The sequence below is a fragment of the Phyllostomus discolor genome, chromosome 13 (assembly GCF_004126475.2).
Source record: "Phyllostomus discolor isolate MPI-MPIP mPhyDis1 chromosome 13, mPhyDis1.pri.v3, whole genome shotgun sequence".
Lineage (NCBI taxonomy): Eukaryota > Metazoa > Chordata > Mammalia > Chiroptera > Phyllostomidae > Phyllostomus > Phyllostomus discolor.
In genome coordinates, this window is record NC_040915.2 from 37,975,216 (window position 1) to 38,000,119 (window position 24,904).

A 24,904-nucleotide genomic window follows, 5' to 3' on the forward strand; every position below is an offset into this window, starting at 1 on the left:
GGAAAATGGGACAACTGTCATAGCATAATCAATAAAATATATTTTAAAAAAGAAAACTCTAGGGGGGAATATCACAGTGAAATTAACAACACAAAAATGAAACAAGTACAAGTTACAAGTGAAATATTAAATATAATACAGGACAATGAAAAGGCATTCTAAAACACAATAGCTAAAACAAAAATGATGAAGTAGAAGTTTTTATTTAATTTGAGGATCATCAAAGCTAGAGGTTTCCTTTTAAAACGGTTCACCTTGTTATAAACTGGACTCACTGTGACGCCCTGGAAACAGGAGTGTACACTGGGACGGAACGTGATGCGCTCACTAGGACCACCAGGGCAGAGAAGCGAACAGAACGGGAACCCCGACCACTGACGGAGTCACGCCCTGTTTCGGAGAGCTGCCTCGTGCCGGCCGTGAGCCCGACGCCCGCAGGACACCGCCCTGGGCCAGGAGAAGAGTGACCGTGGACTCCTGCGGTAACAGGCCCACTGCTCCCCTCCCGCCCCCGCCTCCCCATTCCCGGCGTTCGCCAGGTGCAGGGACAAGTCCTGCGACGCCGGGACCGCCCGCATCTTCGACCTCACTCCCGGCAATCTTTTCCTATGACCCCATCTCAGCAAAGACTCCATGGGTCTAGACCTACGCCATCATTGTATTTCGTCCCAGACTTTGGTTTTCTACCACTTGGTCCCAAATAGCTCCTGCTCCATTTCTCTGCTCTCTTTCAGAATAAAGCTCCTCCACAGAGCTGTCTGAGCATGCTGGCTGCCCCTTCTCCCCTCCACGCAAGGATGCCGTGGACCCCGTGGTGCTGGGACCCTGCTCTCCCAGCCTCCACCTCGCTCGCCGGCAGCGGCGTGCACTGTGCTTCACCGTCCTGGAGCGCCTCTCTGCCCCTGCGCCTCTTCCCGCTCACGGGCTGCGGCTGCTCGGGTTTCCCCTCTCCGGGCTGCAGAGCCTCGGGGCTCAGCCCTGGTGCCCCGGCCACCCCCATCTCCGTGTCCACATTCCCCGTGGTCTCATCTAGGCTCACGCCTTCACATCCCACCCACATCCGAGTTCCCCCAACTCCGTGTCTCTCCTGAACTGCGTGTTGTAACGCACTCCCGGCTGCCCACTCGCCGTCTCCACCTGAACGTCTGGGAGCGCTCTCACGCCCTGCACACCCAGAGGGGGCCCCTGACCCCCTCCGCCACGCCGGCTTCTCCCTCGTCTCTGCCACTGCAAACCCACAGCTGCACCCTGCCTGTCGTCAGCCCAGGAGTAGTCATCCTGGACCCCCCTCTGTTTCTGGGCTCCACAGCTGGTCCAGCCTAAGTCCTGCACACCCGCATCTGAAAACCTGTGTGGGTCGTCCACTCCTCCGCACTCCGGCTGCCGCCCACCCGGGCTCCAGCCTGCTGCTCTCTCCCTGTGCGGCTGCGGGGGCCTCCTGGCCGCTCCCCTGTGGCCCCCTTGGCCTCTCCAACTAACCGCCAGAGTGACCCTTCACAAGGTGAGCCAGATCACGCCCCTCCTCTCTCCGGCCTGGAGTATTTCCCCATCTCACTCTGGGTACGAGCCAGTCGCTAAATGCATACCCGCTTCCCGTCACCTGGCTCTCGACACCCCTCAGCCACCTCCTGCCGCTCCTGACCGTCCACCACCCCCACATGCTCGACCTGCAGCTTCGCCAGGGCAAGGCCTCCATCTGGTTCGCTGCTCCGTGCCCAGCGCTCCCCGGCCAGGACTTGACCTGTCCTCCTCCACACCGTACCCCAGCACCAAGAGCAATGTGAGGCACAGCAAAGGTTTCGCTAAATGGCTTGGAAGCTTCGGTAACCACCGAGGTCTGGATGACGTGGAAGACACAGGCCTGGCAGACAACTCTGGGTGGGGAACAAGGAACAGAAGCCGGTGGCTACAGAGCAAATGCGTCTCCCGGCGGCGGTGACCGCCGTGCCCACGACGCGACCACTCTCCAGTTAGGGACCTTTCACAGGGGATGACTGTGGTGTCATGGAAACCGCTGCTGTGATGAAATTACTCCCTCTGAATGCCCCGGGAAAACCATCAACAAAGTGCCTTTACCACAGGCCGCTGGATAGGCTACGAGAAACAGAACAACTCTTTGCAGTGCTCCCCATCATAATAATACTTTCTGTCTACAATTACAGAATCTCACAAGGCGAAGAGAAGAAGGAAAAAACAAGTAATTTAATTTGAGAAGAATAAAAAGCTTCTAAAATGCCTGTGTCTTTTCCCTTTGTACAAACTATTTTTTTAAGGCTTTATTGATTTATTTTTAGAGAGAGAAACAGAGTGAGAAGAAGGAGAGAAACATCAGCGTGTGGCTGCCTCTCTCACAGCCCCTACTGGGGGCCTGGCCCACAACCCAGGCATGTGCTCCCACTGGGAATCAAGCCGGTGACCCTTTGGCTTGCAGGCCGGCGCTCAGTCCACTGAGCCACGCCAGCCAGGGCCCCTTGCACTATTCCTATGCCAACAATTAGAAAAGTCTCTGATACACAAATAAAAGACCCCCTTGGAAGAACTCAGCACCCAGGAACGCTGAAGCTCACACGCCCACGAGGCTTCAGAGGGCAATGGGGCAATTCAGTGGGGACTACAGTGTCCACAGAGAACGTGGAACATCACGCAATACAATTCTCAATTAGCTTTACATTCTAAACAGTGTAAGTAGAAGGGGAAAAATAAAAGTGGACAATACTTCACCTTTCCAAACCAGCCATTTCCAATTTCCTGTATATAGTTCAGACTGTGGCGAGCAACCTGAGACTTCAAACCTTCTGCAGGAAAAAGAAACAAACATTAAAACTAAATGTAAATATTTAACTGAAATAAACTCAATGGTAACTACACGACCTATAAAATACAAGTACTAACATGACCATAACGCTCGTGTGAATAAAGGGAGAAATGGATACATAAAACACCTGTTTCAAACCAACGACGCCAAAGTGGCTCCAAGCTTTAACACTGACAGTCACTTTGGATGACGATCCCACCCTGATCCTTTAATGACTTGCGCTGGTTTTTCCTGGTCCAACTACCCTACTGTGAGCCCTGTCACCATCCCACTGACCTCCACGTAGTCCTGTTTTGTGGTGGAGTGCGGAACCCCAGGGACTGTCCCTCCCTATGGTAAGATGAAAAGTCCATCTGACTAACAAATCCAAATATACCCCCCCGCCAAACACGGGACACACCAGAGGACAGCCGTGCCTGTTCAGCCAGACACCCCGTGCAGCGGGTGAGGGGAGACGCGGGCCACTGAAACAGGGGCAGGCGCTCTGTCCAAGGGCTCGCTCCTCCACCTGAGTGACCTGAGGAGGCCAGTGTGTGCTCAGAACCCATCTGGAGCCCAAAGGAAAGGACTCAGCTGTTGCGGGAATGCAACGGGCCTGACCGCTCGGCCTCAGCAAGGAGCAGAAGGAAGAGAGACAGGCCCCCCAGAGGAGACGGAGAGTCCAACTGTTTTATGATGGGCAGCAAGGTCCCCAGGCCCGCCTCTCAGAAACGGGATAGGGCTCACCTGTGGAAGGCTGGGACTGGGACGGAGCTGGCAGTGAGACACTGGGGACTGAGAGTGTGAACACTTCTGCTGGGGACTGAACGGAGGGCGTATCTTCTGCTGGTGGTGTGAAATCTATCTCGTCGTCAAAGTTATCTTCAAATTCCTAAAATAAAAGAAGAGCAATGTTGTATCTAATATAGATCAGTTTGAGAGTAATCCTAAAAAAGCACTGGCTAACATTTAAGATGTGAGCACTTATTCAGTCATTTGGAACACGCGACCATAATTTCTTTCCCAAATCATAGTTATTTTAAGTAAAAGCATATGTAATTGTGTTCTCCAACTCCAAATAGCAGAATAAATAAGATCTGAAATTACACACATTTTATGTAACTTTTAAAACTGATAGCTTGAAGTTAAATGTAAAATTTTCTATGACTACGGAATTTAAAATGAAAATACTCTTCTAGGTTCAAAATTTTACTTTTAAGTTATTATTATAGTCTAAGCTCTTCTTTTGATATTATTATTCACCTTCATAGATCCCTTTGCATATTAAATCAAATTTATTTTAAAATTGTTTATACATTTCTGGTTGCATTGTGATTTTAATCAAAACAAGAAAATTAAAAGACTCAAAAATATTTTTAAGCAAGTCCTACTTCTCTGAAGAGTAGAATAAAAAAATTACTACACCAGCACTGGCTGGTGTGGCTCAGTGGATCGAGCACAGGACTGCAAAGCAAAGGGTGCTGGTTCAATTCCCAGTCAGGGCACATGCCTGGGTTGCAGGCCAGTTCCCAGCAGGAGGCGCACGAGAGGCAACCACACACTGATGTTTCTCTCCCTCTCTCCTTCCCTTCCCCTTCCCTCTAAAGATAAATAAATAATTTTTTTAAATTACTATGCCGGGCACAAAATCATGCCAGATACAAACCACGAAGGTTAAAGTGGAAAACGGCATAGCACACAAGTGCAATTAGCCCTCTGGGAACACGGGGTTTTCTACGGACGGCAGGAGCCTGGTCTACCTCGGCGTCCACGTTAACACAGGCACAGACGATTATCAAGGTCGCGCGCCCGCTCAGGTGAAGAACGAGCATCACCCCGCCAAGGCCGCCAAGGCCACAACAGCAGCTGAGCAGAGGTCACTGACCAAGGCTGCCTTCCACGCCTCTGCTCCATGCCCTCCTTTCCGTGTGCCTTGTCTACCGCCTCCCGTAGCTCCTCCCCACACGGAAGAGACTGAACGTTGTAAGGGTAGAGCTCTTTGATGTAACACACATCGTGTTCTCACACGCACGTGAGAGGACACTAGTTCACATGTCACACATGCCATCAAATGCGTTAGGGCGTTACTGCTAACTCCGACAGGGCAGGGAGCGGAACGCGTCAGGAGCTGCGACTTGAAGCCGTGAGGACACCTCAAACGGAGGGGCGATGTTCACCTTGCCCTCTGGACCTTCCAAAGGCTCTGCCATCGAAAAGGGCTTCCTCCGTCACTCCTACCTTAGAAATAATGCCACGCAAGACTCTGGCCCCCGCACGGCACTCCATCAGGCAGCAGGTGATGCTAAGATGCGAAGAGGGAATATGGCACACTATTTTTAACGGAGATGTGGGAGAAGACGGGGTCACTCTTACAGTTAGGCCAGTGGCTATCTGGGTGCTCACGGGCAAGTCACTTACTCTACCAGGCCAGCTCCTGCCTAGTCCAGGAGAGGACCCCCAAGGGACCACTCCCGTCTAGAGCGACACAGCTCCAAATCTAGAGGAAACCCACAAATTACAGACGTTGGTCATTTGTGCTCCCTCTCTGTCCGACAGCTGGTGGAGGTGAGCGGATCCTCCACAGGCGTGACCCCGGTCACCTGCACCGGGGTCATCTGGGGAAACGGATGAAACCCTCACTGCCTGAAGCCACATCGCGGATGCTGAGGGGCAGCGGGGTGGCAATAATCGAAGGCAAAAATTCAGAGGCACTGTGACACGTGGGAGAGAAACTGGGTTTCAGCTGCGCAACACTGACCAGACTCTGTCCCCAGATGCCTGTCTGGCCGAAGTCCTTCAGCAAGACTGACAGCCGAGGGGCCCAGGTTCGCCGCCCAGCCCGCGCCCCCACGTGGTGTGGGCGCTGAGACCCGCAGCAGTGCCTGCGGCGACCCCAGGGCCCAGGGGCTGGCGTGGTGGGTGAGGCCCCGTGGGGACGGGGTGGCGCCCCGCAGAGGACGTGGCCGTGCTGCGGGGCCCTCCTCTCCGGCCCCCCCGGCCTCAGCGCTCCGTGCGTGTGACGTTCCGTGCGTGTAACGCTAGCACTGAGCCTGCGGGGCCCTCCTCTCCGGCCCCCCCGGCCTCAGCGCTCCGTGCGTGTGACGCTAACACTGAGCCAAAGGGGTGGCACGCGTCCCTGCCCCTCTGGGCTCCCACCACACCCGAGGTAAAGGGAACACGCGATGGCGACAGGGGCGAGGTTCTACAAATAAGGCTCACGTGTCCACTAAAAAGGTTTTAGCTGGAAGACAGTTTTCTCTTTTCCGCAACGTGACCCAGCAGCCCTCAGGACGCCCGGGACAACCAACGCCAGCACACACAGTAGGCTTCACACCAAGGACCACCTTCTCCGCACGCCTGCATTCCCTTTTCACAAGTGCTCACCGGGCCCGGACAGGCCAGCAGCCATGGAGTGCGATCTAGGGCAGGACAGCACATTCCAGCTGGTTCCAGCAGATCCCGCCCGTCCGTGGCTACTGTATTGTGCACACCCCCACCCCGCCAGCATTTACAATTGGCAGCATTGTTCTCTCTCCCCCTTGGGGACTGTAGGGTTCAAGGTAAACTGAAAGATGTTTTCCCATACACAAAACACCCTGGGGGATCCCTTGGCCTCAACAGCCTTAACAACCACAGGCTCACCAGCATACAGAATTTTGGAAAAAACTTAAAACTAGCCTGTTCTTCCTTACAGACCTTCCAGCAAGTGAACCCAATCACCAGGCTTTGTGCCCCCTTTCAAACCTTAAAACTGCCCACGGCGCTCTCAGGCAGGGTGCGCGAACCACAGCTGGTGAGCCCAGTCCAAGCCACCTACTTCGGTAAATGAAGTTTCACCGGCATGCAGCCACAGCCGTCTGCTTCTGTGGTGTCTGTGGCTGGCGTCGGCACCGCAACGGCAAGCCGGGAGTCGGGCGGCCGTGCCCACACCCGGCACGGCCCACGGCACGGACTGTTTGCCGCGGCAGGACGCGGTTACCAGCTGGCTCCCACAGAGGAGGTCTGCAGCCCCGTGCCCCGGGGCAGTGAAGTCTGGCCATTCTATCAACAAACGTACCAGAGGCTGGTTTTAAATGTTCCCACCACCTGTGCTCACCTTAAAGTCTATTTCCGGGTCCTTGCAGCAGGAAACACACTTGGCCACCAGCACGACCAGCACGATGAAGGTGCACGCGGACAGGACCACAGAGGGCAAGGAGACCTCTGCCGCAGGCAGCCCCCCTGGGGAGAGAAGTCAGTCATCTTAACAACGTGGGCACGCCACAAGCAACTCCAACGAGCGAATCAGTGCATTTTCCACCAAATGTCAATGGGACCAAGAGTCAATAAATGCTTAATAATGCGTAAGTGCTCAAGATGAAATTGATAACCAATCCAGAGTAAGCAGTTAGGGTTTTAAAAAATCTTGTTGTGAAACAATCTTAGGTTTACAGAATAGTCCCAGATACAATCCGGAGTCCCCACCACCCTTCACCTGCTCCCACCGACATTGACGGCTCAGGTCTCCGCGGCTCCTTCCTCAGAGCTCAGACCGCAGCAGCATCCCAGACCACCACTGACTGAGCCTCAGGCTGTGTTCGGATTTCACTGGTCTTCCCACTGACGTTCCTTTGCTTTCCCAGACTCAGTCCCGGCCGTGGACGCTGCATCTAATCATCCTGTCCCCTTACTCGTCTCCCATCCCCAGTGCTTCTCGGACTTCGTTGTAAAGCGTCTCCCGTTTGGGTTGCCTCGTGACTGCGCTGGGGCTGCAGTTGTGCCAGAAGATCCAGAACAGCCCAGAATGAACGGCCCTCTCCTCCCATCACTGCAGGGCGACGGTGTTGGCGCCCCTTATTCCGGGAGGGGGGGGGAGGTGTGAACGATGGCCTTTTGGCCAGGTGGCTCCTGCCAGAGTTCACCAATGGGAGGCGACCACCTCCCCCTTCCCGTTCTCTGCCCCTTAGAAGTGGGTCCCAAAGCCCAGGGTACACCCCTGGGGGGCTTCCTGAGGAGCATGACAGATGCGCAGACAAATGTTGAAGCTGCCTCGTTCCCTCTTCATTCCTTGTCTGTAACGCCCCTGTGAGCAGGAGTTGCTCCTCCTCCCGCACTCACAGTTACGGACTCACAGACACTTCACATTCTTGGGGTCACAATCCAGCATTACCATTATTTTCTCGCTCAAACTGTTCCAGCTTTGGCCCTGGGGCTCTGTCCAGTTGACGACTGGGCCTCTAGGACGCACCCCACTTTCCCTTCATCCTCCCGCCCCGCCCTTCCGGCTGGCCCCAGGCTCCTCCTCTACGCCCCGACCCCAGCGGCTGTGGACCTGCCCTTCTCCGAGGAGCCTCCTCGAGGTGTTCAGGAGCCCTTCCCCGGAGCGGGCTCTGCAAGCCCCGCCTGTGACCGCTTTTTGCATGGCAGCGGCCAGCGGGGTAGGGGGCAGCTAAGATGACTTTGTACATCTTTAAAGGGACGTCTTCAAAATAAAACGAAACGAAACAGCACGCAACAGACGGTGCCCGCAAGCCACAAAGCCTAAAACATCCCACTTCCCAACCCTCCGTGGCGACGTGCGCGGCCCTGCCTAGAGCACGCAGGCTGTGTGGAACCCCACCTCCGACAGGGGGCTCTCTGGAAACGCCTCCTCCAACCAGGGCTACGCTGAGCAGCTGCTTTGGAGCAAGCTGGTAAGCCTCGCCTGCTGGTGTTCCACTAAGAAACAAACATTTCCGCCCAGCGTTACTGAGATGTAACTGACATTTAACATGGTGTCAGTTGAAGGCACACGAGGCGATGGTTTGACACGGGCATATATTGTGAAATGATTGCCACGATAAGTTCTGAAATAAACTTTTCCTCAAAATCCTCAGCTACAGCTAACGACGTGCACAAACGCGCCGAGGGGAAGGCGTGGGGACTGGCAGTGAACGACGCCCCGGCCTGTCTTTGGTGCAGCCGCAGGACCCGAAGAAAAGAAAAACCAACCCCAACCCTGACGCAAGCATGACGACTCTTGACCATAAAACGACTTCCGTGAAGAGCAGGGCCACCCAAAGTCAACCGCAGAGAGGACTAAGGTCCTTTTCAGTAACAAAGGTCTACTTGTGAAAGCAACGCTGAAACACGCTCTGTTGCTCACAAGCGACACACTGCAGTTAACCAAGGGCTGCTGAGCACCGGCAAGTTCTAGACCCGACACCCACAGCAGGAGAGTCCACGCACTGGACACGGAGTGGCTCGGTGATTCCTCGGAAGACCCAGGCCAGAGGGAAGTGCGCGTGCACGGACAGACAGAACGCCCTCACTGCAGACACTGCGCACACGCACTCCCACACTAACCCGGGCGAGGCCTGGGGGCCGCTTTCTGCGAGGGAAGAAGACCCAGACAGACCCCTCCTCCTCCTTGCGGCCCCCTGTCCTCTCATCCCGCTCGGCCCGTGCGTCCGCACTGGCGTTCATGCTGTAACTGTTCCCCCGCCCCCGACTCATACAGTAAAAACTAAATATGACTCCTGAGGCATATCCCAGCAAAGCACACTCATACCCATTGTGTTTCGTTTATTTTTAAAATGCAGTTTGCCCACCGCACTTTAACACCCCTGGATTCAGACACAGCGCACCCTGGAAAGCTGGTTTCACTGGCACAGGCCCTTCTCTTCAAGGGCACAGAGACAAGGGTGTGACAGTCAAGTGTATCTGAGATTCCACCAACCCCAGCGCGATCTCATTCGACCGTCACAGCACCTCTGAGGGAACTCGACCAGCTCCACGCCACAGATGAGGACGCAAAGTGGGGAGCGGCAGGGCCAGACTCGGGGGTGTACACTCCAGGCTCGGGGGCACTGAGTACATCCGCGCGCTGCCCAGGACACCGCAGTGTTCTGCCTCCACGCGGTTAACTTTTAACACTTGCAAACAGCCTAACCTAAGTAAGAACTGAGGTCTGTCACTGTCAGGACAGTCCACATTCCGGGGCTCTCCTGCCGACTCCACGTAGCAAACACTAACTTACTCTCCCTCTCTTTTCTCCTGCAACTTTTAACCATCACGCACCACCTCCTTCATCGTAGAGTCTGATCAGGACTGCCTGCCGACAGCCCGGTTTCCTGATTCATGCCGCCCACCGGCCTCTGCGAGGGGTTAGGCGGGCGTGAGGAGGCGCCCCCGAGTCACAAATGACAGGTTCTGCCGGCTCGGCCCCGCCTCCTACCGATTCGCTCCGCCTAGGTGCCTCCTGGAGCCCCCACAGGGCCTGTGCTCCCCAACGGGCAGCAGTCTGCCCAACCTCGGTGTCCACCGGTCCTGCCTGAAGCCCTCTACTAACGACGGCCTGAAAAGGATCTCACTGGGTGGCTGTCAGTAGACATTTTTACAGTTTCACCACTTTTAAAAACTATTTTTTTATTTACTGTATTTTTTTTATTAGTCCAAAGTACTATGCTTTAAAAAAACTCTACATACAGTGCAGGACAAACTTCCATCAAATGAAGAACTGGGCCAACCTAGCACAGGCTGGAAGGTAAGATGGGTGTGCATAAGCCACGGACAGGAAGTACATTCGAGCCATGAGGAACTACAGCTAACCCCCCCCCCAACCCGTGGTCGAACTACAGACAGAGCCCCTCCCTGCAAGGTTCCTGATTACAACTGCTAGGAAACCAGGAAGCAAGATGGTTTTCCCTCAACATTCTCGGTCGATGACATTCAGAAACGCATAAACCCAACCAATCATCTACTAAAGACAAACACCAACCACAGCAGGTGCGTCTCCTGACGCTCCAGCAGCTCGCCCGGTGCAGACTGGGGACGAGTGACCACAGGTGTGGGCGCTCCGCCTGCTTCCCCCGGACACTGAGCAAAACACCCTCGGCATCTCCGAAACCATTCTGTGAGCTGTCATTTCACACTTCCAAAGCTATTTTAATAGATATCTAGCACCTGATTTAATAAGCAGAAACCCTGAGAAACTCCAAGAGGCAGGTACCTGTTATCTGTTTTACAGACACATAATTTGGAGCCTGCAATTTCTCAGTAATGACTCAGAGTGAGTCAAGACTACTACCTGATTATTAATTCAACCATTATAAATCCCTGCCTGGAACTTCCATTGCAATCTGAACATATATGTAGTTAACTAAAGGGTTACCTATGAGTACATTTTTGAGTTAAATAAAAGATTGTAAAGGCCCACAGATTTAAAAAAATGATAATCAATGCTCCATCCATTAGAAATTGCAAAATGCGTCCTGACTGGTATGGCTCAGTTGGTTGGGCATCGTCCTGCAAAGTGAAAGGTCGCTGGTTCGATTCCCGGTCAGGGCACATGCCTGGGTTGCAGGCCAGTCCCCTGCTGGGGGCATGCAAGAGGCAACTGATCGATACTTCTCTCACACATCAAGGTTTCCTTCCCTCTCTTTCTCCTTCCTTTCCCCTCTCTCTAAAAATAAATAAATAAAATCTTCTTTAAAAAAAGAAATTGCAAAATGCTGATACTCTAATTTTGTCATCCACCTTCAATTACTAGCTGACATACTTTCATAAAGAGAAATGGCCTCCTATCTACCGTCTGGTTACCCAGTGGTCCACGCCACAAGGGTGGGACTGAGGGCTCGAACCCTCCAGGCGCACGGCTGGCCTCTCCGGCCACGAGCCTCGTGCTGAAGCTCTCTGGAGCCAACCCAGAGTCACTTCAGTGGCATCAACTCAGGTACGGTTGACAGGGGCTTGCTACTAATGACAAGAGATGTTGTTCCCATCGCCCCCCTCATTCAGGAAATTCCAAGGGTTTGTGCAGGGAAGGGAACAACGTATGCATTTGAACAACATGAACAACAAAGACCAAATATGCATTTCCTATCAGGAAACTCTCCCATCGGCACACCCCTCCACCAATTCATCCTCACTGCTCAGATCTCAACTTGAAAACTGGTCCCACAGGGTGGAGTCCCTGCCTTTGGACCCCCAAGGCCCCTGCACTTCCCCACCGTGGAGTTTATCACACTAGTGTTTTAAGTGCCCGTATGTCTTCCCCACTAGACTGCGAGCTCAACAGGGTCAGGACCAGGCCTGTGTTCTCACCAATGACTCCCAGGGCCCGCGTGGAGTCTGGCCTTCAATTCAGAGGGGGGTGGGGTAGTGCAGGAGGAAGTAAGAAAAAAATGAGACACCAACTAAGGAGCTCCAGCAAGGAAGGGGGAAAGAAATTCATAATTATTCTCCTGGTTAACAGAATAAACCCATGTTTTAAGAGCCAAACAATATTATAAACGTAGCGGTCCTTCGATAATTTTATGCCGTCATTTGGCAAAGAGTCTCCTCCCACTACTACTAATCACACCCTAATGCGCACTGTACTGGGTGGCTCTCCCCTTCCCACTATCAATAGTTTGTCGCTTGTTCCCCAGGTCTCAGGGAACTCCCACAAACTTTCTTCATTTACCTGTTCTGCTTGCAGTCCATGGTTAGCACTATAACTAGTAAGCTGTTTCCTTTAAAAAATAAAAGTTTTTTTAACTGGGGATTTCCCCCAACTTATGTCCTCCTGTGGTGCTGACTGTTTACTTACACACACCACGTTCTCCACGTCATCTCATGTCACCGGAAGCTGCAGGAGCCGCTTTGCTCCCTGCTGGCAAAGCAAAAACCCAAAGGCGCCCTCTGCTCTGTGGGAGCCCCGGGACACGCGGGACGGGGAGACGGGGCCACGTCCCTGGGCCGCCACTCCGGCGCTGGGGAGAAGGGATCTCAGCAGGTGCTTCGGAGACGTGGCTCTGCGCCTGGTGTAGTCTGGACACCAGTCTGCCCGGGCCGCCACAGTGCGACACCGCACTCTGGGCGGAGAGAGAGTGTGGGAAACCACGCCCACGAGAGGGAGCGCACTCTGGGCGGAGACAGAGTGTGGGAAACCACGCCCACAAGAGGGAGCGCACTCTGGGCGGAGACAGAGTGTGGGAAACCACGCCCACGAGAGGGAGCGCACGGCGCTGCTGCTTCCTCAGCCGGTGCCGCTGAAATCTGCCGGCAAACGTTTGTTTCCGTCCAGCCTGGGAAACGCTAGCCAGGGCGCAAGGCAGCACAGAGGAGCTCACCCACGGAGGCCCGGGGTGGCCAAAGGCGTGTCAGGCTCGCATGACATCTGTCGGACCGCTGTGCCCACCCCCGGGGAAACGGTGGCAGGGCAGTCCTCTGTGACCAGGAGTCTTCACGACGCTGACCGCACGGCTGGGCTGTGGGGGGACCCCCGTGCTCAGACACTCGCGGCAGGTCTGAGCCACACCGGCCTGCGGTCCAGGAAGCCAGGCCCAGCCCGGGCAGCAGCGGGCCCAGAAGCAGCACCGCAGGGCCAGCCTCCTGGCTTCCTCCCCGACACCGGCCACGACGGTGCACCACCGCTGTCTGGAGGAAAGGACACTTTTCCTTCCCTACGACTTCCCATGGAGATCTGCACGAGTGTGCAGGCACGTCGGTGGCGGAACTGGACTCACAACACGACTTCGGACAATACAACTTCTGCACCCTGGAGTCAAAGGCCAGGAGAGTAAATCTCATCTCGGCACTTCCAGACACCAAGCAGAAGCGGGCATCCAGAGGAGAAGTGACTGGGACTCGTCTCTGCGTGCGCATCACACTGGAAACGGTGCCGTCGACAGCGCGAGGCAGTGAACTCGGCGGCCCAGGGCAGGCGGCCCCTCACTCTGCAGCCAGTCCGCCGCCGCCGCCTGGCAGCGTGGGGCCGCACTGCTGCCTGACTTCTCGGGGCCTCGGCTCCTCCCCCGGAAACGGGCACCTCAGCTCTCAGGTTCTGTCTACAGGACCTGTAGTTCCAACATGTTATGAGTCTACCAGGTGCCTGTGTGGCTAATATTGGCAATCTGATCTTTCGCTCAAGTCTGTTTTTTTTTTAAAGGAAAGTTAAATTGCAGATTTCTGGGCTGCACCCCAGCAGCAGGCCACGGGTAGAGTGTCCCCAGGGGACTATTTTGGTGAGTTGGTCATTTTTCAGTGTCTCACTAGCAATCAGTGCTGGGTGTTGCGTTTTAATAACAGCCTGAAGTCAGAGTCAAGTGGGGCTCTGGGCCGCAACTGGCAGGCTGGATCCTTGGAAAGGAACAGTTGCTGCTGACATAAAGAACCATTCTAGAGGGGCAGTGCCGGGGACAACCAGAAAGAGGAACTTTTTCCCTTCTGAAAGGAGCAGAGGTTGACTTTACGGAGGGCTCAGAGGCAGACTCGGCAATGTGAATAATACATGCACTTACAGGCTCACCTGAGAGGCAACCAGCAGATCACAACACTTCCGTTTTGCAATAAAAAACTGAAACTACAAAGTGTCACCATTACTAGTTGGTTAAATAGATATTTCAAATGTGCAAAATGATCACGAACTTTAAGTCCACGACATCTCAGAGGTTTACTTCCTATAACTGAGGTTTGCAATTTACCATATCAAGCTCAAGTCTCCTGTTCACTACAGGAGGAAGAGGAAGAGGAAGAAGAACAACCACGACATAGTAAGTATTTGGGATGGACTGTGGATGTGGAGAACAAAGGAGAAAGACAAAGAGATTTTAAAAATTAAATTACGGTGGTTTTACTTTGGGATAAGAGCAATGTCTCTCTCAAAGTTCTCTATCATAGATGCTTGTAACTAAATTCTTTCCTCCTGTTCCAGGCACACGTGTTGCCAGAAAGAAAGTCGTGAATTATATGCACTCGTATGTGAGCCTATGATGTTTTTAATCAAGCCCAACTGATTATACAATCATTATAATGTAGCATTTTCAAAGACAGTTGACTTTCTTTTTTAGCTAATTATAAGAATATTTTATACGTCACCACAAATATATCAAAATGTGTCTACTATATCTACTACCTTTTTAAAAAAGCACCTGTTGAAAAATATAAAATAGGCTACAAATCCTAGGCTATTCCAAAATCAACTAATTTGAAAAAAATAAACGTTCCAAAAACCAAGCTGTTATCATGATATCGTACTGGAAAAAACCAGCCCCGCCAGCCACCGTGTCGGCCGAGCACCAGCCTCACGCGGGGATCCGCAGTGTCCCTGGGCCGCAGCTGGCCCGGCGCGGAGTCCGTGCCGGGCTGGGCTGCAGAGGGCTCGCCCGCACCACACGGTTTTCGGCTCACGGTGCTGCATCTGACTGTCAGGGTGCCGGCTCACAGTTTTCACTGATTATTTACACAGGATATTTATAAGACATAAAGAGGTTATTATTTACACTGACTTTCAGAGAAGGGGCTGAAGTTAAAAAAGAATCAAAGGTATGCTGAGCTGTAAGGGTGTTCTGCCCTGGAGTGTTTAAATTCCTTTGTGGTTACAGAGCAGGAGCTCTTCACAGGAAGATTCCTCAGAACGATATTCCTGTGCAGAGGGCAGGGGTAGTGACCTCTTCAGCTTTTAGGTGTTGACACTCATTTAAATTTTTTCTATTGTAAACAGTTCTTCCTTCCTTGAAACTCACTAACTCTACAGGCCAACAGATTTATATTAGATAACTGATATTATTTCGTCCCTAGTAGTAGATAAAATATTTGTGTGGGGGGCAGAGAAAATCACCAGAAAAGCACAGTAAATGCAGGTTCCCAGGCCCACCTCCAGAAACACGATTCAGCTGGTTTGCCGGGGGCTCAGAAACAGGCATTCCTACAAACCCCCAGGTGATCTTGAAGAAGCGTTCCTGTTTCATAAAAACATCTTTACTTTCTCCTGAAACATTTTCTGCTGAACTGACACCACAGCTGGGAGCTACAACAATACAACAGGGTCCGAGACAGTGGGAAGGGTCCAGGCGAACAACAGTAACTATAAACCAAAAACTATCGATGCTGGGTGATGGGTACTTGACGGTTCATTCTGTGATTTCCTCGACTTCCGTGTAGGTTTGAAATTTTCCCTAAGAAAAAAGAAGAACTCTGTAAACAGATCAAAACAAGTCTACCACCCGTGGCCTTCAAGAGCCCCGCCATCAGATGTGTGACCTGAGCCTTCACCAGTTAAAGGAGATGCCCACAATCCCTTTCAATAATTTCGAAAGCCGACAGACCCCTAAAAATAACTCAATTCTTAAGTGTAAGAGGTTTGCCTCATATTTTTAGAGATTAGGCTACTCTCGGAGAGAGTCGAGCAAATCTACCTTTCAAACGCCCACGGCTCTAAAATAAAAGCCCCCTGCCGACACGGCCGCATCGCAAGCAAGCGTGGGAGGCAGAGTATTCACGGCGGGTGTTAGTCGGTGATTAATACTAGGTGGTCCCGTGACTGACGGAAAACGTGGGCAGGACCCTTCCAAGTCACCCGTCTCAACGAGGTCGTCTGTCCCTCCAAAATCTCTCTCTCCCTCTCTCTTTTCCCCAACACCTAGGAGAAGATACAGGAAGCAGAGGGTTCGAACCCTACTGTGAGTGTCCCAGCAGCAGTGAGCGGAGCCAGCGCCCAGGTCTCGGTGTCTAACACCGTTCTCCAACACAGGAGCAGCCTGGAGAAGTGGCTGGTCCCAGGGCGGGAGCCGGGAACGTAAAGATGAGCCTACAGCTTCTTGTAGTATCAGAAAGTACGCAGCGTTTGGGGGGGAAAAGGGGCACAGGAACCAACGGAGAGAGCTCCCGATGGCCAACACTGGTACGATCTGAGCAGTGAAATAAAAAACACGGTACCGGATTATCACCCAAAGTGCGTTATCAATACCACGTGTCCATACTGACACAGCAATTGAATAAAGAAACAATGGGGGGAATTCCAAGTAACACAGATACACAGCAGTTCCCCCCAAGGAGGTGGAGTGTGGACCTCAGCGGGTGAGTAACCGCTGAAGCCCAGGCGGAGCCCACGTGCGCCGTGGCGCGGGCAGGAAACAGGAACCTCACAGGGGAACACTGGCTGGCCGGCAGCACCTCAGCCCGGCGGTCGGGAGGAGGCAGGCTCTTGGGCTTCAGATCGAAGTACGGCGACTTCAGGGGCTGGAAACGGTGAGTGGGACGGACGGCACCCTCTCCCGGCAGTGAAAGCTCAGGCAGAGTGTGCCACGGCAGCCACACTGAAAGCGCGCACCCAGGACCCCAGGACCCAGGGCGTGACGCGGTGACGTGATGAGAACTACGCCTCACCTGCACGGAGCTCCACCCCAGGACACACAGCCCCTAAGCACCAGGAAGAGAGTCGGCCAACGCCCGCAGCGGGTGTGCTACGAACCACCTGAGCGGCACTTCTCCAAGCAAAGTGCAGACTGGAGGAGCCTAGGGGGACGGGACAACCACACGTAACGTGGTGGCCTGGGGCAGACGCGGGACTCGGGAAACACTACAAAACTGCGTAAGGGACGGGCTTCAGTTAATAATGACGTGTGAGTGCTGGCCCCCACCCGAGACGAATGCGCCACACGGCTGTACCATGTCGGCAATGGGGAAATCTGGGAGAAGGATACACAGGCACTCTTTGTGCTTCCTTTGCAACTTTTCTGTAAATCTAAAATGAAACAAGCACAAATGGCCCCATTCCAGGCAACGCACTGTGGCTGGATGAAAAGCAGGGTTCACGGAAGAATCAGAGGTTCTAAGCTACATATTCTCCTTTAAACACACACACACACACACACACACACACACACAAGTGCCGGTCTGGTGAGCTCAGCTCTCAGGTACCACCCTGACCGTCCTCATCCACAAACTCTCACTGATCACCTACGCACCATGAGAGCACGTGCAAACACGAGGGACGCTAAGCACAGGAGACGCAGTCCTTGCAACCTGGGCGAAGAGGCAGAACTTAAACAATGGCATTTGCTGAATGCAAACTGCAGACTGGTACAACGAATCCAAACTTTCTGTGATCACACAGCCCGCCCACCTGTAAATTTTCTTTACATTCCTTTATTTCATGTAAATTTATTTATTTACAAACTATAAAAATGTGTTAGTGTACCAACATGCTCTATATATCAAAAAGTCACATAAGCCAAAATTTTAAAGAGATGAAATGAAAATAAAAGTTAAGTTCCAGTGGTTCCATACTGCACCCCGTGGAACCCCCGTCCCACAAGGAAACACTCTGGGGGTCCTTGGGGTTGGGGGTCCTTGGGGTGAGGGGTCTCTAAGGACTGGGCAAGAATGCAGGACTTAGTGGGAAGCTGAGGCTGCACAGAACTCTCAGGCACCCGAAACAGTCGGCACCAACAATTCTCTGTCCCCACTTGAATCCCAGCAAAGTCGAAAGAAATCTGGAATCTTTGCTCGGTGCTAACCTTAGCAAAACCAAAAACAAAAAAGAAAAAAAAAAACCCTTTTTTGAAATAGAGAGGTTATTTTTCTGATACGCCTGTTCTTTGTGGCAAATAACTGTCGTGCCAGGGCGTGGCTCCAAACCAGTCACCTGCCCCAGTTTAAAAACACTGCAGCCCAGCACCCGCTCTGACCCTCCGGTGTCCCGTGTCTCCTCCTCCCACTCCCACAGCCGCGTCTTCACACGAGGGCGCCCAGGAAGGCCGAGGGTCGAGTCGAAAAACAGGCCTGGCTGTAGCGGTCTGCCCAAGGCCTGGGACGCCCGCCCAGCTCCTCCGTCCCGTAACGCTCCTCTCCTCGCGTCTGAGCAGGACGCATTTTAAAAGGAGTAAAGCCCAGCTAGGAGAATGCAAAAATGTGTGATTTTAGAGACGGGGAAGAGACGGTCACAGTCATCTCCCCAAATGACATTTTCAAAGGCAAGCCGCCGCCCTGTGCTGGCCCAAGGGTGACCGGCTGCCTTCACGGGCGCTTTATGTGAGTCCACGTTCTGCTTGGGGTCCACTAAACTTAGACTGCGCTGGGTGCCTTTAAGTTAAAACCAGCGATTGCTCACATGCGAGAGTGTTAGTCATCTTGATGCTTAAAAGGAGGTTTATTACATAAAAGCAGACTAATCCAGATCATCTTAAAAATTTCTAGCGTAATTCCCCAACATTATGAATTCCAAGAAGTAACAATACCAGCCTATCATATTCACGTTAGATTTAAAGGGTCTGGTCTTCACCCACCAAATAGCAAATTATTCTGAGTAACAAAGACTGTTTAAATCCAGCAAGTTCTGGGCATTCCACTTTGAGTTTCTTCTTGGAGGCTGCACACCCCCGCACTAGTCCATCCTACGATGACCCCTCAGGAGTACACATCGGACACAGTGAGGAAACCCACAGTGCCCAGCGCCCCTGCCCCCTGCCCAACACCCCTCCTCAGGTAAACACTGTCATGAGCCCGTGCTAGTGACTGAGTCCGAGAAGCCTGGGGAGGTCAAGACGTCTTAGAGCTACTGAGGTGGGCGGGAGGCTCACACCCAGACGAACTCCAAAGTCCAGGTTCTGGCTTCAGGACCTGCTCTTCTGTGACTGGTTCACGGCTTTCCCTCTCAGCTGGCCTGGAACACTGGACTCGTTTCATGCTGCACCTACCAGGACTCTTTGAAGACACACTTAACTGTTCCAGAACCCTGGCCGTCCCTTACTTCCCCTGCAAAGTCTTTTTTATCACCCGCACAGCTGTTATCTAGGCGACACAGCCCACAGGGGACACAGAGGGCCCAAGGACTCTAAATTTCGAGAGCTGCATAAACAGCACGTTGGTATCAGCAAAACTGAAGGAATTTGATAACTTCAATGCCAATCAGCCACAAAACCGTTGGACAGACTCCCCACCACTGTGCAAATGAGCCTGCTCAGTTAACCCCCCGCTGCCGCCAACCGAAAGGATTACAACCTAGCCGATTCTCATGCCTCAGAGCGACAAACCCTGAAGTGACTTATGCGGATGGATAGCTTATTGAAAGTACGTCTTATTTTTCAGAAGTTGTTACGATAAACACAAAAAGTCATACTTCGGGAAACACTACCTTTACTTCAGAAATCTCTATCAAGATACAAGTCTGTGTGTGTTTAACCTAAAACAAGAGCCGGGTTTCACAAGCTGCTGTTTAATCAGTAGCCGAGTCCCACCGGCTTCGGCTTCGCTGACTTCCGTGAGGTCCTTTATCTGGCGCTGCTGAAAGCTTCCTCTGTGCTCCGTGACCCAATGTGCCACAGGACAATAGACACGGTTTCCTCGTCTAGGCACTGCCGGAGCCGATGGGTGAGCTGCGGACCCAGAGGGACCCTTCACGCGCGCGAGATCCCCTGTACGATGCGGGGCCGGAGGGTCTAACAGCAGGCACACACATGCTTTCTGCGAGAGGAGCGATCTGACGACCGGGCCCGTAGGAAAGAGCCTGAACTGCAGCCTTAGCGCGGCGATCTGACCGCGAGAGACAGCGGCCTCCTCTGCACACACTCCCTAGGGAGGGTCAGCCAGAGCTCGGCCGCGTGACGAGGCCCTTGAGGAGCGGGTTCTCAGGGAAGGAGGCCTGCAGGGAGGGTGTGCGGGACTCCCAGGGAGAGGCCCAAAATAAAGTTCAACCAAGAGATGCCTTCTTGCCTCCAATGGGCAAAGACAATCCACACGTTTGCAAAGTTTTATTATGATTAAATGGGTGGACACTCGTTTTAACTTCTAAACCTAGAAATGATACTGGATGACCAAAAAAAAAAAAAACCCTTGGATAAATGAATTTCAATTTACATGACACATTTTAGGAAATGGCCTCATTGCTTTCCCCATGCAAATGGGCTGGCAAAGGATAAAAATCCAAATATTTTTTTCCAACCTGTCTTGGATAAGCCACCCTTTCTCCGAAGCACTATTAACCAACCGGTTTGCACTTTAAGTAGCAAGAATAGGGCCAAGGAGGCAAAGCGACCCTGAGCAACGCTCTACCCCAATTTGACGATGGCCAGCAGTTCCTTCGTGTGGAGGGCCGGCCTCGGATCGCCAGAGGCTTGAACCTGTAACTGCTCTTCTGTCTGCCCCATATGTTCACAGGGGTTCCTCTTCCTTCACCAGTGAGCTCGCTTACCAGGGTTCGCTCAGGGCTTTCTTCATTGTCCTTGGTCTAGAACCTACCTCTGCCACCAGGATCAACAATCTCCCCTGGGTGGAAACACAAACCCCCAAATGTATGCACAACTGTGCATCTTTCCCACAGAATTTAACTCTGTTTGCCTGTCATTCACAAGCCACTTGTCTAACTACACACTTTCCAAGCAACAGAATACGCAGGGAAAATCTGCAAAAAGCTGCTATAAATCACCAAATATTTACTCACGCATTATTTATTTCAAGATTTGATACTTCCCTCTATGGGCTGATGTTCCCCCCAGTCGTCTCACAGCCCTCTGAACGCTTGGGTGTCGCCATCCGCACCCCGCTGCGCACGACAGGGAGAGAGCGGAACAAGAAGCATGCCAAGCAAGGGGGTTGCAGGAAGGCACACCTCTGCAGGTTCCCACACAGAGTCTTTTTCTAAATGCATGAATACTCGATTGAGTGCAAAGTCATCTGGAAACGCCTTGAATCCCTTCTACTTGTTACCCACCACCCCACTCCATGGTGACCTTTCAATTTCCTCACCGGTAACTTGCAGCACCACTGCCTCCACCTTCCCGTATCGTCCTCTGTAACTTCCCGGATACTTCCTGCGGCTCTTACCTGGGCCGCCCATACACTTCTAGTAATGCTCTTCTTGTCTATGAGATCGGAAAACAATGCACCTCACAAACATCTGATCTCAGGCAGTGCCAGAAACTTAGCAACAGAGTACACGGCATGGTGATAAGCAGTCCCCAACCAAAGGGCGCTCAATGACAAGTCCCCAACCAAAGGGCGCTCAATGACACAACCTGGTGTGCGGCTCCGGAGACAACCGCAAACAGCTGTCACTGTGGATGCGGCTGAAAAACACGCCTTTGCTGGGACCGCAGCTTCCACACTCTGCACCCAACCAACATCGTTCTAAAATAGCCCTTGACTTCCAGAGGATTCCCGCACAGTTACAAGACTTGAGTCACACAACCAGGGGGATCTCAATCCTGGATGTAGTTACGACTCTGCCTACAATTCAGCTCTGCCACCGTGGGCAGGTCAGTCGAACCCCACCCCCAGCCCCAACCTCAGTGCCTGCCACTGAAAAATAAAGAAATTGGACTAAAGTTTGCTTACGGTCTATGGCAACGCAAAAAAATCTATGAATTTATAAAATCGCGGCCTCGTCATTTCAAAGATAAGCGGTAAATGGTAACAACAAATTAGCCTCGATTTCTTTCTTTTAAATAAAAAAAAAAAAAAATGACCCAACTCGGAATGCTTTCAGGGGTTGGTGTTTTATCTAGGAAAATAAACTGCAAATGAAAATGCCTACCGATAAAACTTGAAGAATGAAAGAAAATCACACGGACTTAGCTGAAATAGAAATCTCAACCCCCTTGGGCCAGTGTGTCAATAGTTATTCAAAGGCTGCCGCTCTCTAATCACTGGCCTCCTAAAACAGGGGTATTTATGGAGTTGCTGCCTTCTCGTCCCCAGAGGTTCGACCCGAATGCACAGCCCAGGATCTACCATCGATTCGTAACTTCAGAGCAAGTTGCCGAGCCCGAAGGGAACTCCGCAGAGCTCGCCGACCCTTGGCGTTTACGTGCGATGAGGGCGAAGGGACGGTTCTTAGCGTGGGGCGTGAGGAACTCCCCCGAGGCAGGTGCCATCTGGAAAGGGAAGCAGAACTGCCAGGGCGGGATGTGGGCTGAGGACCTCCGGGCAACAGGTCTAGAGCCAGCACCGCAGTCCGCCCCGGGAGGGGTCGGCCGCCGCCGCCGCCGCCGCCACCCCGCTCGCCGCCCTCCCGGCCCAACCGCATCGCCTCGCCCCCGCTCCGGCCCCGGAGAGGCAGCCCGCCCCTGCGGCAGAAACCTCCCGAGGCGCTCGCTTCCCCGGGCCTCGCGCCCCGCAGGCCCTCCGATTCCCCGGCGCCGAGGCCGGACCCCGCCTGCCGCCTCCTCCCCGGCCGCGGCGGTCCGGCAGCCGGGCCCCGCCTGCCGCCTCCTCCCCGGCCGCGGCGGTCCGGCAGCCGGGCCCCCGCAGCCCCGTCCGCGCCGTGGGCCCGCTCACCTGCACCTGTTCGCGGAAGTGGCGTGGCCCCGGCACTGCCGGCGGCCAGGACCAGCAACAGCAGCCACGCCGGGGGCCCCGGCATCTCGCCCACGGCGCCGCCCCGGGGCCGGCTCTCGGGGTCGCCTCCCGTCGGTCCGTCTGTCAGTCGCTCCTGCCTCCCGACGCTGCCTCAGCGGCACCCGCGCCGGCGGCTCCTGAGCGCGCGTCGCTTCGGCCAAACCTCAGCCCGGCTCCTGGTCCGCGCCCGCCGCTCCGACCATGGAAACACCATCCTTCCCGCCCGCCCGACCGCGCCGCCCGCGCCGCCGCCGCCGCCGCCTCTCAACGGCAGCAGCCCTGCGGAACCGCGGGCCAGGGCAGCCGCGCTCCTGCCGCCATGATGGGCTGCGTCATGTGACGTAGAGCGGGGGCGGGAGGCCGCGATGGACAGCCCATCTAGCCAATCGTCAGTTCCACAGGCCCGGGAGGCTCCGCCCATTAACCTGGCGGAGGGAGGGTGTCCGCGTGTGCGCCCCCTGCAGACGGAGAAGCGTGTGGGCAGCAGGTAATACCGGCAATTATTGTAAATTTAAAAATTCCGGGAAGTATAAAGAAGACAATAAAAAACATCCAGAATCCATCCTGAATTTTTTTCTCAGTATTTTAAAACATGTTTTGTCCTCTGTCTTTTTTACCATTTTAGGTCCTGTCCTTAGGCTGACCCACACGTCCTTTCAGCCACCAGGAACTTTGGGTGTTTTATTTCAATTCACCAAGAATGTAATCCCTCTCCCTCACACCCACTGACTCAGCTCCTGGGCTCAAGCCATTCCCTTTGCCAGGAGTGCCCTTCCTGTCCTGTCCTGGCCACCCGGCACCCTCCCTTGGGTCAGGACGCACCTGAACGATGACGTCACCTGAGAAGGCCGCTCCCGGAGCCCAGGAGAAATGACTAACATCCCTGCGTGCCCCGGCCCCGCCCGGGGCAGGCTGCTATCCCGGACACCACGTTTCATTGTTCCTGCGACTGTCAGCTCCCTGAGGACAAGAACTGTGCCCACGTCAGCTGGGGCTCCCCAGGGGCTGGCTCAGGGCCTGGCTCCCAGTCATGCTCTAAAAGAGGGGTGTCTGGTCCTGGCCCTGGGTGCCAGGGGGGAGCAGCTCCCAGGGGCTGCCCTCTTCCCATGGAGAGACAAGGCCCAACCAACAGCGGGGGAAGGGCAGAGAAAGCACTTTGCAGGCAGAAGTGACGTTCTGGTGAGAGGCCTGGAGGCTGGGATAAGGTTAGGCTTCTCTGGAAAACACGCGGGAGCCCAGTTTGTGCGTGAGAGAAACTGATTGGAATCGTATCAGATGGGGCTCTGCCCACTGGCCGCAGGAGAGCCTCCCCAGTCCTCCAAACTCTTCAGAGGTCCGTCCCAGACGCCGCCAGCTCTCGGCGGCGCTGACCCCGGCGCTGGACACACAGACCACAGGCCCAGGGAATGTCTGGTGAAGGATCGGGGCAAGCCTGCAACCCCCCAAGAAAAGCCTGGCTGGCACGTGAAGGGCTGGGCGCAAGCCACCACGGCTATCTGCCGATCTCTCCGTGGGAACGGGAAGGGGGGCAAAGGTCTGGGGAGGAGACACAATCGCCCTGTTGTGCTTCGACACCTGTCAGGAAGCCCGGGCGCGGAGTCCGAGGTAGCGAGGGAGCACTCTGGCCGCGGCCTGGGAGGGGCCCCCCGAGCTCCTTGGCTGCTCACCCTAATTAAAGGACACCCCAAGAAGAACACGTCAGACCACAGTCCCGAAGCAGGTTTCGTTATTACTTGAGCAAGCCCAACAGTTGTTTTGTTTTGTTTTGTTTTGTTTTGACTCGCTCTCCCCCTTCTCGGAGCAGGGGTTAAGGTGCACATTCCGCAGGCGTGTCTAATGGCAGCCTGCACCGCACTGCCCAGCTCGCCACTCGCACCTCTGCCCCGTGCTTCCCTCGAAGACTCCCAGAACCTGCAAAACCAGTGGAAACCTGTGTGCTTCGTCCAGGTTCACGCGGGAATCAGAAAACAGCCTTCGGCACAAATTGGTGATGAAATCCAAAATTGTGCTGCGTTGGACGGTTCTCTGCGCTTTCGGGGCGTTTGCATCTGC

The 24,904-nt window shown here is 53.8% G+C and overlaps 1 protein-coding gene across 1 annotated transcript in view; it reads right to left on the reverse strand.

The window, feature by feature from the left end:
• LMTK2 (lemur tyrosine kinase 2) overlaps nucleotides 1-23,181 on the reverse strand; it is a 54,262-nt gene extending 31,081 nt beyond the window's left edge. The window contains exons 1-4 of the mRNA XM_028528787.2: nucleotides 22,793-23,181; nucleotides 6,891-7,015; nucleotides 3,542-3,686; nucleotides 2,722-2,795 (exon numbers count right to left, since the gene is read on the reverse strand). Coding sequence (XP_028384588.1) covers nucleotides 2,722-2,795; nucleotides 3,542-3,686; nucleotides 6,891-7,015; nucleotides 22,793-22,877 — 429 coding nt within the window. The 5' untranslated portion in view covers nucleotides 22,878-23,181. The remainder of the gene's footprint in view (nucleotides 1-2,721; nucleotides 2,796-3,541; nucleotides 3,687-6,890; nucleotides 7,016-22,792) is intronic.
• Nucleotides 23,182-24,904: the final 1,723 nt, after the last annotated feature.